Genomic DNA, 13,579 nt, shown 5'->3' with positions numbered 1-13,579 from the left:
GAGCGAGTACCCGGAAGGAAAATACCGATAATACCGTATGTACACCCCCCCCCCCAAAAAAAAACGGCATACTGTACATGTTTAAGGTATACTGAATGTAATGTTATATACTTGTTTTTTGGGTGAACCTCCGCTAAGTACAACAATAATACAATTGTTATTTCCCAAATGTTTCTGCGTTCACAAAGAAGCGCTCTACAGTTGATCATTAAAAAGTGTTTGCCTAATGACCTCAAATAATTACCAACATGAACCCAAAAACTGTAAAAAGAAGTAGAATTAGGATAAGATGATCTGACAAACTGCCCAGTTCAATGGTATTCTCAATTTTATTACAAATGAAGAAACCAATTATGAAATAATTAAAATTTGCAGCTCAGAATTTTTTTCATAATAATAAAAAAAAAAAAAAATCTCTTTACACTTCATGGGACAAATAATTTTGATAAAATGGCCTTTTTGTTGGTACCAAAAATAAGACAAGACTTCAGATTTAAAAGTTCTTTTGGCACCTACATCAGACCCAAATAATAAAAGACTTGTAAAAAAATTACATTCTTTTTTTTTTTTTTTTTCTTTTAATCCTCTTTTGGTAACTAAAATATATACATTTATAGAGAGCTCAAAGCAGCCTGTTTATGAACAGAGAAAATAAGGAACGTAATTTCAATAAAAAAAGCTCTCTTTTGTTTAATATTTTCCCATAATAGAACATAAAGCTCCCCTCAAAATGGGGCAATGAAATAAAAGAAATTAGCATCACTCATAGGAATGATTTCAGTAAAACTAAAGCCGATGTATTTACAAATAATACAAATTAAAAGTTCTCACTCCCCACAAGGCTGGTAGTAACCTCGGGTCTAGTCAGGCGAAGATATTATTTAATAAAAATCCAAAATATCAAGGGGAAAAAATGTCTTCATGTCACTTCTTTTGCTGGATGAAGTTGGAGTTTAGGTGTGGGTGCCCCTGTGATAAGACTGAGAACTGCGGCCCATTTTGGATCAACGAGGCGCCTGAAAAATAAAACAAAAGACGTGGTCAAGACTTTCTTTCTTATGCATAGCATACTAGCTCATTATGTAATACTCACCTGGGATCGAAGCCCCCGACACAGCACCAGCCGGCGACATTTCGTTCCCGAAGTTACTTTCAGGTATCGTGGCTCCAGAGCTGTGATTGGCCTGAGCTGCGATGACGTCACTCCCGCACATTCGCTCAGGAGCCGCCGGTAACGGCACACTCACTAAAAGCAACTGCACGTACGTGCCATTGCTCAGTGCGCATTTGCCGATTACATCGGCACATGCAAATACAGGGGATATCTCCTAAACCATTTAGGTTTAGGAGATATCCAGAGTAGCTACAGGTAAGCCTTATTATAGGCTTACCTGTAGCAAAAAGTGTGTTGTAAGGGCCAGATTCACGTACACTAGCGGCGGCGTAACGTATCACGTTTACGTTACACCGCCGCAAGTTTTCAGCGTAAGTGCCTGATCCACAAAGCACTTACCTGGAAACTTGCGGCGGTGTATCGTAAACACGTCCGGTGCAGGCCCGCCCAATTCAAATGGGGCGTGTACCATTTAAATTAGGCGCACTCCCACGCCAGACGTACTGCGCATGCTCTGTTAGGAAATTCCCGCCATGCTTTGCGCGAAGTGACGTCATTTTTTTGAACGGCGACGTGCGTAACGTACTTTCGTATTCCCGGACGTCTTACACAAAAAAAAAATTTGAAATTCGAAGCGGGAACGACGCCCATACTTTAACATGGCTCGTGTAAAGTTAAGGCATGTAAAACGAGGCTTAACTTTGCGACGGGAAAAAATTACTAGCGACGACGTCACGAACGCGAAAACCGTCGTGGATCGCCGTAAATGCTCATTAGCATACCCGACGCAGGAAAACGACGCGAACTCCACCCAGCGGCGGCCGAAGTATTGCAGCCTAAGATCCGAAGGCGTACGAAGCCGTAGGCCTGTCGGATCTTAGCCAAAAGCCGTCGTATCTTGTTTGTGAATCACAAATAACGATACGACGCGGAAAATTTGAAAATACGCCGGAGTATCAGTAGATACTCCGGCGTATCTCGTCTGAGAATCTGGCCCTAAGTGTTTACAACCACTTTAAGATGCTCCTAGTTTGTACTATGCAAGAGGTATCAGGAAACAAGCACCTTCTTCAATGTCTGGCTTAGCATCATCACTTACAGCATTGATCAGTTTATAGAGCTCAATAGCTCAACCAAAAAATGAAATGTCTCTTCTGCCTACCTACTTGCTCTTAGGGCTGCCTAGGAAATTTCAATTGGAGACAAAGGGGTTTATTTACTAAAACTGAAGAGTGCAAAATCAGGCTCACTTCTGCATAGAAACCAGGTTTTATTGGCAAAGCTTATTGAACAAGCTGAGGTTAGAAGCTGATTGGTTTCAATGCAGAAGTGAGTCTGATTTTGCACTCTCTAGCTTTAGTACAGAAGAGAGCCCTGTGTTGGTAAACAACACAGGGCTCTCTACAGGGTGCAACGATGTATCGGTTTGCAAAGCATGGAGTAAAAATTGGCACATTGCTTAGTAAAATCAGCACATTACATATAGTAAACATTGTTAGGCACACATTTATACCTTGATCGCCCTAGATGTTAACCCCTTCCGAACCAGTGTCATTAGTACAGTGACAGTGTATATTATTAGCACTCCTCACTGTATTAGTGTCCTTGGTGATTACAGTGAGATTTTGTCGTCGTCCCCCCCAGCATCAGTTATGCCGCGTACACACAACTGTTTTTCGGGTTTTAAAAAATTAAGTTTTTAATGGGCTAGAAAAAAAATCGCAATAAGCGTTTATCGGTTGGTTTGCGCTAAATGTATAGCGTTTACAAAATAGGGGATAGTTTTATTGCATTTTTATTAATTAATTTTTTTTTTACTACTTATGGCGGCGATCAGCGATTTTTTTCGTGACTGCAACATTATGGCGGACACTTCGCACAATTTTGACACATTTTTGGGACCATTGTCATTTTCACAGCAAAAAATGCATTTAAAATGCATTGTTTATTGTGAAAATGACAGTTGCAGTTTGGGAGTTAACCACAGGGGGCGCTGAAGGGGTTATGTTTCACCTAGTGTGTGTTTACAACTGTAGGGGGGTGTGGCTGTAGGAGTGACATCATCGATTGTGTCTCCCTATAAAGGGGATGACACGATCGGTGCAGCCGCCACAGTGAAGCACGCAGCTCTCCCCGTTCTTCAGTTCCGGGGACCGATCGCGGGACCCAAGCGGCGATCGGGTCCGCGGGTCTCGCGGTCCCGGAGCTTCGAACCGGGTCGCGCGCCCGCGGCTGGGTAGATGTAAAGGACGTGCCGGTACGTCCATCTGCCCAGCCGTGCCATTCTGCCGACGTATATCGTTGTGCGCCGGTCGTTAAGTGGTTAATATATATTTTTTTTTAGGTGGACCTCCTCTTTAAAGTAGTGCAGAGCTGAATAATAATAAAAATGGCCTGGTCATGAAGGGGGTAAAACCTTCCAGAGCTGAAGTGGTTAAAAAAAGGAAATGTTTGTGTAAGGTTCAGAATTGGCATTACCTGGAGGAAAATAGTTCTTGGAATGAAAGCCAGCCGGTGCCTGCTGCAAGAAGTTCTGGGGTAAGCTGTAAGACCATGGTCCAGGAATCAGAGGGTAGCGAGAGGGATTGCCACGGTCCCAGGGATGAGGTTTACCAAACTGCCCTTGAAATCCCTGCTCTGTTGAGGAGAAATATCAGAAAATTAGAAATGATAATATACAGTACAAGGCCCCAATGGCTTGCCCAGGGTAGCTTGTGCAAGGGACTCCAACTGCAGTTTGCTGATCCATGCTTTATCCCCTGAGCTGGGGAGGATTGTTGGATTTAGTGAATGAGAGCACTGGGGAGGATTGCTTGAGCCCTGGGAGAGCCTAGCTGGCCTAATGGAGTATGACTTATTTCATTTACGGTGCAAACTTTGTGATGAGTGTCAATCCATAAGGTGAGCGAGTGCCCAAAATGGGATTTCTCACCAAATTGAATCCCAATTTGTGCATTGTATCACAATTTCACTTAGGGACATTTATATCAAAGCTTGCTACGTAGTGATTTTGGATTATAAACCGATAATTAAAAATGGGTGCCGCTCAGGCTACCAGGGGAAAGCAATCCTGTGCCCACCACTGTGAGTGCAAGCCAGGGTAACAGCTCATCTCAGGTCTAAACAACTGTTGAGCAAAAGATGGATCCCATGAAGCCGCACATCAATGCACCCCCACTAGTATTGGAATGAATGGCAGTCTCAGCCTGGGCTCCTGCCAGGCCATGCCACAACGCGTTTCATTGCATTGTTGTGCAGCTTCATGGGATTTTGGATTATAATTATACACATGTATGCATGTTGCACAATTTTGATTTACGTTAATTTGGTTAGATTAGTTTTCTGGTACATGAATCAGCGCAGCATATTTCTATACACAATAAAGCCCAATTGAAGTCTGACACCTTTTATCCTTTAAACACATCCTCCATGTGTCCTCAAATGCCCCCAATCCTCTATGTGCCTACAGATGCCCTCCATCTTCCATGTGCCTACAGATGCCCCCAATGCCCTCCATCCTCCATGTGCCTTCAGGATGCCCTCAGTGTCCCCCATTTGCTCACCTCCAGACTTGCATCACGTGGACGGAGCCCTGCAGAGGCAGCAGCAGACGCGGTTGCCCCTGGGAGGAGAGGCTGAGCTTCTGGGTGAGCAGCATGGTGCTGTTGCAGGTAATCCAATCCAGCCACAGGTCAGATGCCCAGTCCGAGAAGACCGGCCATCACCACTCTCAGCCTGTCCTGGAGAGAGTAATGGGGGAACTGGGGAGCCACAAGAAAACTGTCTGACTCTGCCGCCATCATGGGAGGAGCCCACACCCAGCTCCACTGATTGGCACGGGGATACTTACCGAACCATCACCCCTACCGGATTCCCTGCAATAGGAGGGGCAGGGTGATGTCTGTGCAGGAGGGGCGATGACCGGGTGCCAGGGGTTGCCCGTGTCCGCCCTCCATTCCATAGGCAGCGTCCAACGTCACGGATCCTCCAGCATGTGCCGCCCTTCTGGAAAATAACGCCCAAGGCAATTGCCTTGTTTGCCTTGCAGCAGATACGCCCCTGCCTCTGTGCTTGCTAACAAGGGTTTCCCCCTTCAAGTACTAAGTAATGTTTTTCTTGGGATCAAATACTTATTTTACTCACTGAACTGCAACTCAATTTATAAAATTTGCATTGTGTGTTTTTTCTGTATTTTTGATTGATATTCTGTCTCTATCATTTAAAATACACCTATGATAAAAAATGTAGACCCTTCATTTCTTTGTAAGTGGGCAAACTTACAAAATCTGCAGGGGATCAAATAAATACTTTCCCCACTGTATTTACTAATGCTAGCAGTATGAGGATTACAAATAATCAATGTTGATTTGGAGAGCAACTTTAAGGCTGCATTCACATCTAGGCGGACAAAATCGCGGCGTTTTGTCCTGCGAATTGCGGTGACAAATAGCGGCGTTTTGTACCACGATTTGCGGCGACAAAACGCCGCGATTGTCCGCCTAGATGTGCCCCTAGATTGTCCCCCTATGGAGATGGTTCCCATCTCCTATGCCGAACGCCGAAAGCCGCCTGAAAAAAAGGTCCGGGACTTTTTTTCAGGCGGCAGGCGTTCGGCGTGGAGATGTGAACCATCTCCATAGAGGGCAATGTTAAATCATCCCTCTGGCGTGTCGGGGCGGCAGCGGGCGTCACACTACAGGCGACAAAACGCCTAGGTGTGAATGGGCTCTAAGACACCATTATGCAAATACTATTAGAAGAAAAATGGAGGACTGATAATAAAAACTAAGGCCCGGATTCACGTAGAACCGCGTATATTTGTGCGGGCGTAACGTATCCTATTTACGTTACGCCTCCGCAACTTTGACAGGCAAGTGCCGTATTCTCAAACCAAAGTTGCGGCGGCGTAGCGTAAATAGGCCGGCGTAAGCCCGCCTAATTCAAATGTGGTAGATGTGGGCGTGTTATATGTAAATTTAATGTGACCCCACTTCGCTTTTTACGAACGGCGCATGTGCCGTCCGTGAAAGTATCCCAGTGCGCATGCTCCAAATTAACCCACAAGAAGCCAATGCTTTCGACATGAACGTAAATGACGCCCAGCCCTATTCGCGAACGACTTACGAAAACGACGTAAAATTTCCAAAATTCGACGCGGGAACGACGTCCATACTTAACATTGGTACGCCTCATATAGCAGGGGTAACTTTACGCTGGGAAAAGCCTAACGTAAATGGCATATCTGTACTGCGTCGGCCGGGCGTACGTTCGTGAATTCGCGTATATAGCTGATTTACATATTTCTAGGAATAAATCAGCGTAAACGCCCCTAGCGGCCAGCGTAAATATGCAGTTAAGATACGACGGCGTAAGAGACTTACGCCGGTCGGATCTAATACAAATCTATGCGTAACTGATTCTAAGAATCAGGCGCACAGATACGACGGCTCGGACTCAGAGTTACGACGGCGTATCTGGAGATACGCCGGCGTAACTCGTGCGAGAATCCGGGCCTAAGGTTGTTAGTACAATGTATATGACCTACCAACTATTTATATGACTTCAACTGGGCTTTAAGTTTTAAAAATACACAAACACTTTCATCCACAGGACATGGAACTGGACCTTATATACGACTGTGGGAACTAAGATTCTGACTATAATAACAATGCTCTCAGGCATGAGACATGCTCATCCATAGTGAAGATTTACCTGTTCCGCCCACGTTTCCATTGCTGACCAATGAAGTGGGATTTGGGGAATTGTGCCGGTGTCCATCGTGAATAGAGGTCGGAACACCCACAGACCTGGCAGCAGGCTGAGCAAAGATGATGCTGGGATCATTCAGACTAACAGCGCTCTGACTGGAGGTTGAGGTGTTGCTGCTGCCAGATCGTGTTGGAAAGGGGACACCACTAGAGTGAGGAGGGTTCCCAGAAGTGCGGATGATCTGGCCGTGGATGGGCCAGTTGTTGTTGTGAATAGGAATCTGAGGAGGTAAAGGGAGAAGCCCGAGACTGTGCAGAGGAGAGAAGTGAGTAGGAGGAGAGTGTGGAAAGTTAAACATTGGCCGTTGAACCTGATGAGCATTTGATGCTTGAGACGCTTGCTGTTGTAGTTTTGTCTGCTGGGGCTGAGACTGGTTTATGGAGTTCTGTTGAAATGGTTGAGGAGAATAGGATGAATGATGGGATTCCGACTGCAAAAAAGAAGACGCAAAATAAAAATTAGAAATACAATTTTCATCCCAGAGGTGACCTGAAGACAGTTAAACTGGACCTAGTCTCACATATATATCGGTGTGATCAGGGCCGTTTGAAGGAATTTGGGGGCCCCAAGCAAAATGGGGGCCCCCAAGCAAAATGGGGGCCCCCAAGCACCCTAATGCAACACTAATTTTTTTTTCTATTCTTACCTCCCCTTCTTCCCTGTAGGCTGCCGCTATAGCTTGGCCAAGCTCCTCTTCCCCTGTCCCCTATCAAATACTGCCCAGGCCGGGTATCGTGCGGTACAGGAGAGTCAGTTTCCTGTCTTCCCGGCCTGGACTGAAAGGAAGTGAGCACTTAGTGTGCACTTCCTGTCAGTCCGGCCGGGAATAGGAAACTGAATCTCCTGTACCACGCGCGGTACCCGGCTGGACTGACAGGCCTCCAGGTGGAAGGAAGAGGAGCTCGGCCACACTACAGCCTGGGAAGGGGAAGTTGGGGGCCCCAGGCCAGCTCGGGGCCCCAAGCAATTGTTTGTTTTGCCTGTCCTGTAGTGACGGGCCTGGGTGTGATGCTGCAGCTGTCCCCTTTCGGCTCCAAGCCAGAGAACTAAGTGATCACATCACCACTAATCGCTCAGTTCTTGATTATTTTCATAGCCGAGAGTGGTGACAGTCAGCGCTTTCCGCTCTGCACCCCCAGAACTCACTGGAGCACCGGGTATAAGAAGGCAGACGCAGCTGGCTCTAGCTCTCAGCCATGGACTAAGCGCCAGAGCCAGCTGTGAATCAGGCAGCTGACTGGAGCCTGACAATATGGTCGGGATCTTTCCTGAGCCTGGACTGGCTCTGTGACATCAGCTGACCGCAGGCTTTAGCCCGCTGTTGGCTGAGTCTGGGTCACAGGAGAACAAAAGTGCAGTCCTGAAAGAAAACGAAGTTCAGTTACATTTATGATTAAAGTATAACTAAAGGCAAAACTTTTTTTTTCTGCTACAGACCTAATACAAAGTTAAAAAGATGCAGTCTGAACGCTGGGGGATGAGGAAACAAAGTAAATATTTCCTCCTGCCACCCTTCTTTGCCCTTCCACACAAGTACTACATAATAACAGAGAATTCCTAGCTAACCCAATAACAGCCATGCCATTTATTCTCCAAAATAGACTCTTTTACACTCACCGATTCTGAAGCTTGCCTTGTGCGCGTTGGACGCTCCAGCTGTTGTAAAGGGGCCATAACTTGCGGCGACATGATGCGGCTTAGGATCTGAGAAGCTAAAAAAGACAAACAAAATTGGCACTATATTAAAAGCCAATTCTACCCCAATATCTTTAGCCTTTGCAGAATTGTTTGAAAGTTAAAGTGCATGCAGACTTTACATACCCCTAGGGCAGTGATGGTGAACCTTGGCACTCCAGATGTTTTAGAACTACATTTCCCACGATGCTCATGCACTCTGAAGAGTAGTTGAGCATTATGAGAAATGTAGTTCTGGGGTGCCAAGGTTTGCCATTACTGCCCTGGGAGATGCCAGTGGTAAGATACCCCAGACCAAAAAATAGGGATCCCTTTCTTGAGGCAAATGGGGAGTGATCCAGTGTATAATGGTAACATGTGAAAGATGATGTTACACCGAGTACATAGATACCCAACATGTAATGCTTTAAAATTGTGCATGCTCGTGGATTGACGACAAACTACGGTACTTAAAAATCTTTATAGGAGACGTTTTCACATTTTGTACAGATTATGGCCCGGATTCACAAAGCACTTACGCCGACGTATCTACAGATACGCCACGTAAGTGTAAATATGCGCCGTCGTATCTATGCGCCGGACTCTGAAAACAAGATACGCCTGAAAATAGGCTTCATCCGACCGACGTAACTTTCCTACGCTGGCGTATCGTGGGCGCATATTTACGCTGGACGTAGGTGGTGCTCCCATTGATTTCCTATTCAAATATGGAAATGAGGGAGATACGTCGATTCACAAACGTACTTGCGCCCGGCACATAATATACGCGGTTTGCGCAAGTCGTACGTCCGGCGTAAAGTTATTCCCAATAGATGAGGCGCAACCCATGCAAAGGTATGGACCAGGGAATACAAGCCGTCGTATCTTATGTCGTTTACGTTGTACGTGAATATGACTAGGCGTAGGTTACGTTAACTTCGTAGGCAGTGATCCGTCGTATCTTAGGGAGTAGTTCCGACGTGATCCTGAGCATGCGCCGTTCATTATATGTATCTGTCTGAAACTCAACCCATCATTTGCATGGGGTCACGCCTCATTAGCATGGCTCACGCCCACTTCCACTTACGACAAATTACGCCTAAGAAGCCCAGCACAGATTTGGCAGCACTGGCTTTGTGAATCCAGTACTTGCCTCTCTGCGCTACGTCGGCGTAGCGTAAAGAATATACGCTACGGCGGCATAAATATGCGCCGATGTATGTGAATCCGGGCCTATCTGTTTAGAGTTACATAGGAGGTCTAGTGCTAGAATTATTGCTCATGCTCTAACATTCGTAGCGATACCTCACATGTGTGGCGCAAGCACAGTTTATGTATGCGTTTGTTTCTGTGCATGAGCACAGATGGATGGGGGCGCTTTAAACTTTTCATTTTTTTCTTATTTTATTTTTTTAAACGGTCCCTTTAATATTTTTTTTATCACTTTTATTACTATTACAAGGATATAAACATCCCTTGTAATAGAAATAAGGATGACAGGTCCTCTTTAAAGGGAGCTCTGGGCTCAAAAAGACCCCAAATCTCTCCTTTACCTTTAAAAGCAAAAGATAAAAAAAAAAAAAAAAAATTACTGTTTACTTCCGCCCTAGACAAAAGTGGCGTCATGACAGCGCTCCGGTCCTCCAGGCCGTAGTGTATCCAGGTGGATAATACTTTGGGTTTTCCAAGTAGTGGTAAATGTTAATGTACTTCTCCTAATTTTATTTTTATTATAAAAAAAAAAAAAAGAAAAAAGATTGGCCTAAAAAAAATATATTTTTTAAAATGTAGCCAGATTCAGAGAGACAGGCGCATCTTTAGTTAGGCGTAGCGCATCTCATATGCGCTACGCCGACGTAACATTGAGAGGCAAGTACTGTATTCACAAAGCACTTGCTCCCATATGTACGCCGGCGTAACGTAAATGGGCCAGCGTAAGCCCGCGTAATTCAAAGTAGCAAGGCAGTGGGCGCGCTGTATTCAAATGAATCGTGACCCCATTATGTGAATGCATGGCCAAACGAATGGCGCATGCGCGCACATGCTCAGAATCACGTCGCAAATACTCCCTACGATACGATGTCACAATGCGTTACGACGTGAAACCTCACTTACGCCCAGCCCCATTCACGTACGACTTACGTAAACGACGTAAAATCCGACAGCACTTCCGACGTCCATACCCTAAACGACTTAGACCAGCTTTTTGGTGGTTTAACTTTACACCGGAAAAACGCCTTACGTAAACGACGTTGATTACAGCGACGGGCGCAAGTATGTTCGTGAATCGGCGTATCTAGCTCATTTACATATTCGACGCGTAAATCAACGGAAGTGCCCCTTGCGGCCAGCGTAAATATGCACCCAAGATACGACGGCGTAGGAGACTTGGCCAAATTCAGGCGTATCTGGTTTCCAGAATACGCTTAAAGATACGACGGCGCACATTCGGACTTACGACGGCGTATCTACAGATACGTCGCTGTAAGTCTCTCTAAATCTGGCTATTTATCTTTATTTATTTTCCATTCGGAAGGAGTTTTACTGTCACTGTAATAGCCAATCACAGCAATCACGTGACCGTAAAGCGGACCTTGAGTCATTTTTTTCAACTTTCCATCTATTAAATCTTCGTCACTTGTTTTAACTTTAGATAGTAAAAGATTTATTTTCTGCCTTATACAACCCACGTCCCGTTTCTTGTCTTGAAAAAAGGCTAGGCTTACGACATCATGCACAGCTCTCACTCTCTGAGGCCCCGTACACACGACAGAGGAACTCGACGTCCTCGTCTCGTTTTGGGATGAAGCCGCCGAGGAGCTCGGCGGGCCGCCTTCTCCTATAGAACAACGCGGCCAACGAGAAAATAGAGAACATGTTCTCTATTTTCTCGTCGAGCTCCTCGGCGGCTCCATCGAGCCAAAACTGTACAGACGACAGAGATTCTCGGCAGAATCCGGGTTTTGACCGAGTTTCTCGGCGAATTCTGCCGAGAATCTCTGTCGTGTGTACGAGGCCTGAGAGTTTGCCAGGAAGGGAGGGGTATGAGTCATAAGAGGTCCAATGAGAGATTATGATATTCAATACAGAACTCATTAGTTATGTTAGAAATGTAACTTATAAACAGTTTGAGCCGGATTCACATACCTGAGCGCATCTCATATGCGCTACGCCGACGTAACACAGAGAGGCAAGCACAGTATTCACAAAGCACTTGCTCCCAACATTGTGCCGGCGTAACGTAAAATCGTAGGCGTAAGCCGGCCTAATTCAAAGCAGGTGGAAGTGGGCGTGATCCATTTAAATGAACCGTGACCCCATGCAAATGATGGGCCGAACGAACGGCGCATGCGCTGTCCCGTGGACGCATCCCAGTGCGCATGCGCAGAATCACGTCGAAACTACTCCCTAAGATACGACACATCACTGCCTACAACGTGAACGTAACCTACGCCCAGCCCTATTCACGCACTACTACGTAAACAACGTAAAATACGACGGCAGTTCCCAGGTCCATACCTTTGCATGAGTTGCGCCTAATAGATGGGGAATAACTATACGCCAGACGTAAGCCTTACGCAAACCACATATATTATGCGCCGGGCGCAACTACGTTCGTGAATCGGCGTATCTCACTAATTTGCATATTCAAATGGCCTTGCAACCAGCGTAAATATGCGCCCAAGATACGACGGCGTAGGAAACTTACGTCGGTCGGATGAAGCCTAATTTCAGGCGTATCTAGTTCTGTGGGCACGGCGCACAGATATGACGGCGCACATTGACACTTACGCGGCGTATCTGTAGATACGTCGTCGTAAGTGCTACATGAATTCGGGCTTTTGTTGTTAAAGCAGAACTCCAGGCAAACGGCTTTATATAGAGGTGAAATCACTCTGCGCTCTCACTCGCAAGTATTAGGTTTTTTAGAAAATTACCTAGAATACTGTTCTTCTGTCTGGCTGTGTTGTTTTCAGGACAGTCCCTGCGCACATGTCCGATATCGCCACATGTGAAGCACCTTTTCTCTCTCAGTTCCCTCTCATCCTCCTTAATGTCCTTGTCATCATCCTTCTCATTTTCTTTCTTTTTTATCCTAAGAATAGAATACAGAAACTTACTATGCATAAATAAAAAAAAAGCATTTGTATTGCATATTGTGGGGGAGGGTATGTACTCACAGGTACGTCCCTCAGTCAAATAAGTACAGAGAAATTAGTCAAAGGGCCTAGTGACATAAAACAGCATATTGCATTTAGCATTGAAGCTCAGAAATTCTCAGAGTCATTTACAATACAGTTATTGAAGAATCCAAGATGTGGTGCAGGAAGACCCATCTACACTTGCGTTTTTTCTGCCCCTAAACTTCCCCGTCTTAGGGTGCAAAGGCAACAGCTGGGAGTATACACAAACCACAAAGCATCACGGCCACGCTAAGAAATATACCCCCTGTCGCACTCAAGAGCCACAACTGCCTGCTGAATGCAACCCATTTACCGTATTTATTTGAGTATAACGCGCAAAATTTTATACCAAAAAAATAAATCAAAGTTTGGGTGCGCGTTATAAACGAGGACTGGGGTGGGGTGGCAGTGGCGGGACCGACACCGAGTATTAGCAGGAGTACTCGTACTCCCGCTAATACCGCCGATACTAGAATAGAATACTTCCCCCCCCACCGCCGCCGCTGCTACCGCCGCAGCCACCAACGCCGCTACAACTTTAATCACCGCGGCGAACATTACAGACAGCTTTCATTTGAATAGCTGTTTTCCCCGCCGCGCATAGACACTCCCGCTTGGATGGATCTGTCCAATCGCGAGCAAGGGGGAGCGGCAGGGAAAACAGCTGTTCAAACGAACGCTGTCTGTAATGTTCCCGCGCCGCGGTGATTAACAGTAGGTGGCTGCATATACAGGGGACATGGCTGCATATACAGGGGACATGGCTGCACATACGGGGGACATGGCTGCACATACGGGGGACATGGCTGCACATACGGGGGACATGGCTGCACATACG

The 13,579-nt window shown here is 46.0% G+C and overlaps 1 protein-coding gene across 2 annotated transcripts in view; it reads right to left on the bottom strand.

The window, feature by feature from the left end:
• Positions 1 to 310: 310 nt before the first annotated feature.
• TUT4 (terminal uridylyl transferase 4) overlaps positions 311 to 13,579 on the bottom strand; it is a 115,727-nt gene continuing 102,458 nt past the window's right edge. For both annotated transcript variants that reach the window (XM_040360467.1, XM_040360468.1), the window contains 5 exons: positions 12,496 to 12,653; positions 8,501 to 8,595; positions 6,827 to 7,313; positions 3,593 to 3,751; positions 311 to 1,016 (listed from right to left, as the gene is read on the bottom strand). In XM_040360467.1, coding sequence (XP_040216401.1) covers positions 925 to 1,016; positions 3,593 to 3,751; positions 6,827 to 7,313; positions 8,501 to 8,595; positions 12,496 to 12,653 — 991 coding nt within the window. In that variant the 3' untranslated portion in view covers positions 311 to 924. The remainder of the gene's footprint in view (positions 1,017 to 3,592; positions 3,752 to 6,826; positions 7,314 to 8,500; positions 8,596 to 12,495; positions 12,654 to 13,579) is intronic.

Source organism: Rana temporaria, chromosome 7 (assembly GCF_905171775.1).
Source record: "Rana temporaria chromosome 7, aRanTem1.1, whole genome shotgun sequence".
Lineage (NCBI taxonomy): Eukaryota > Metazoa > Chordata > Amphibia > Anura > Ranidae > Rana > Rana temporaria.
This window is presented reverse-complemented; position numbering and strand designations above follow the sequence as displayed.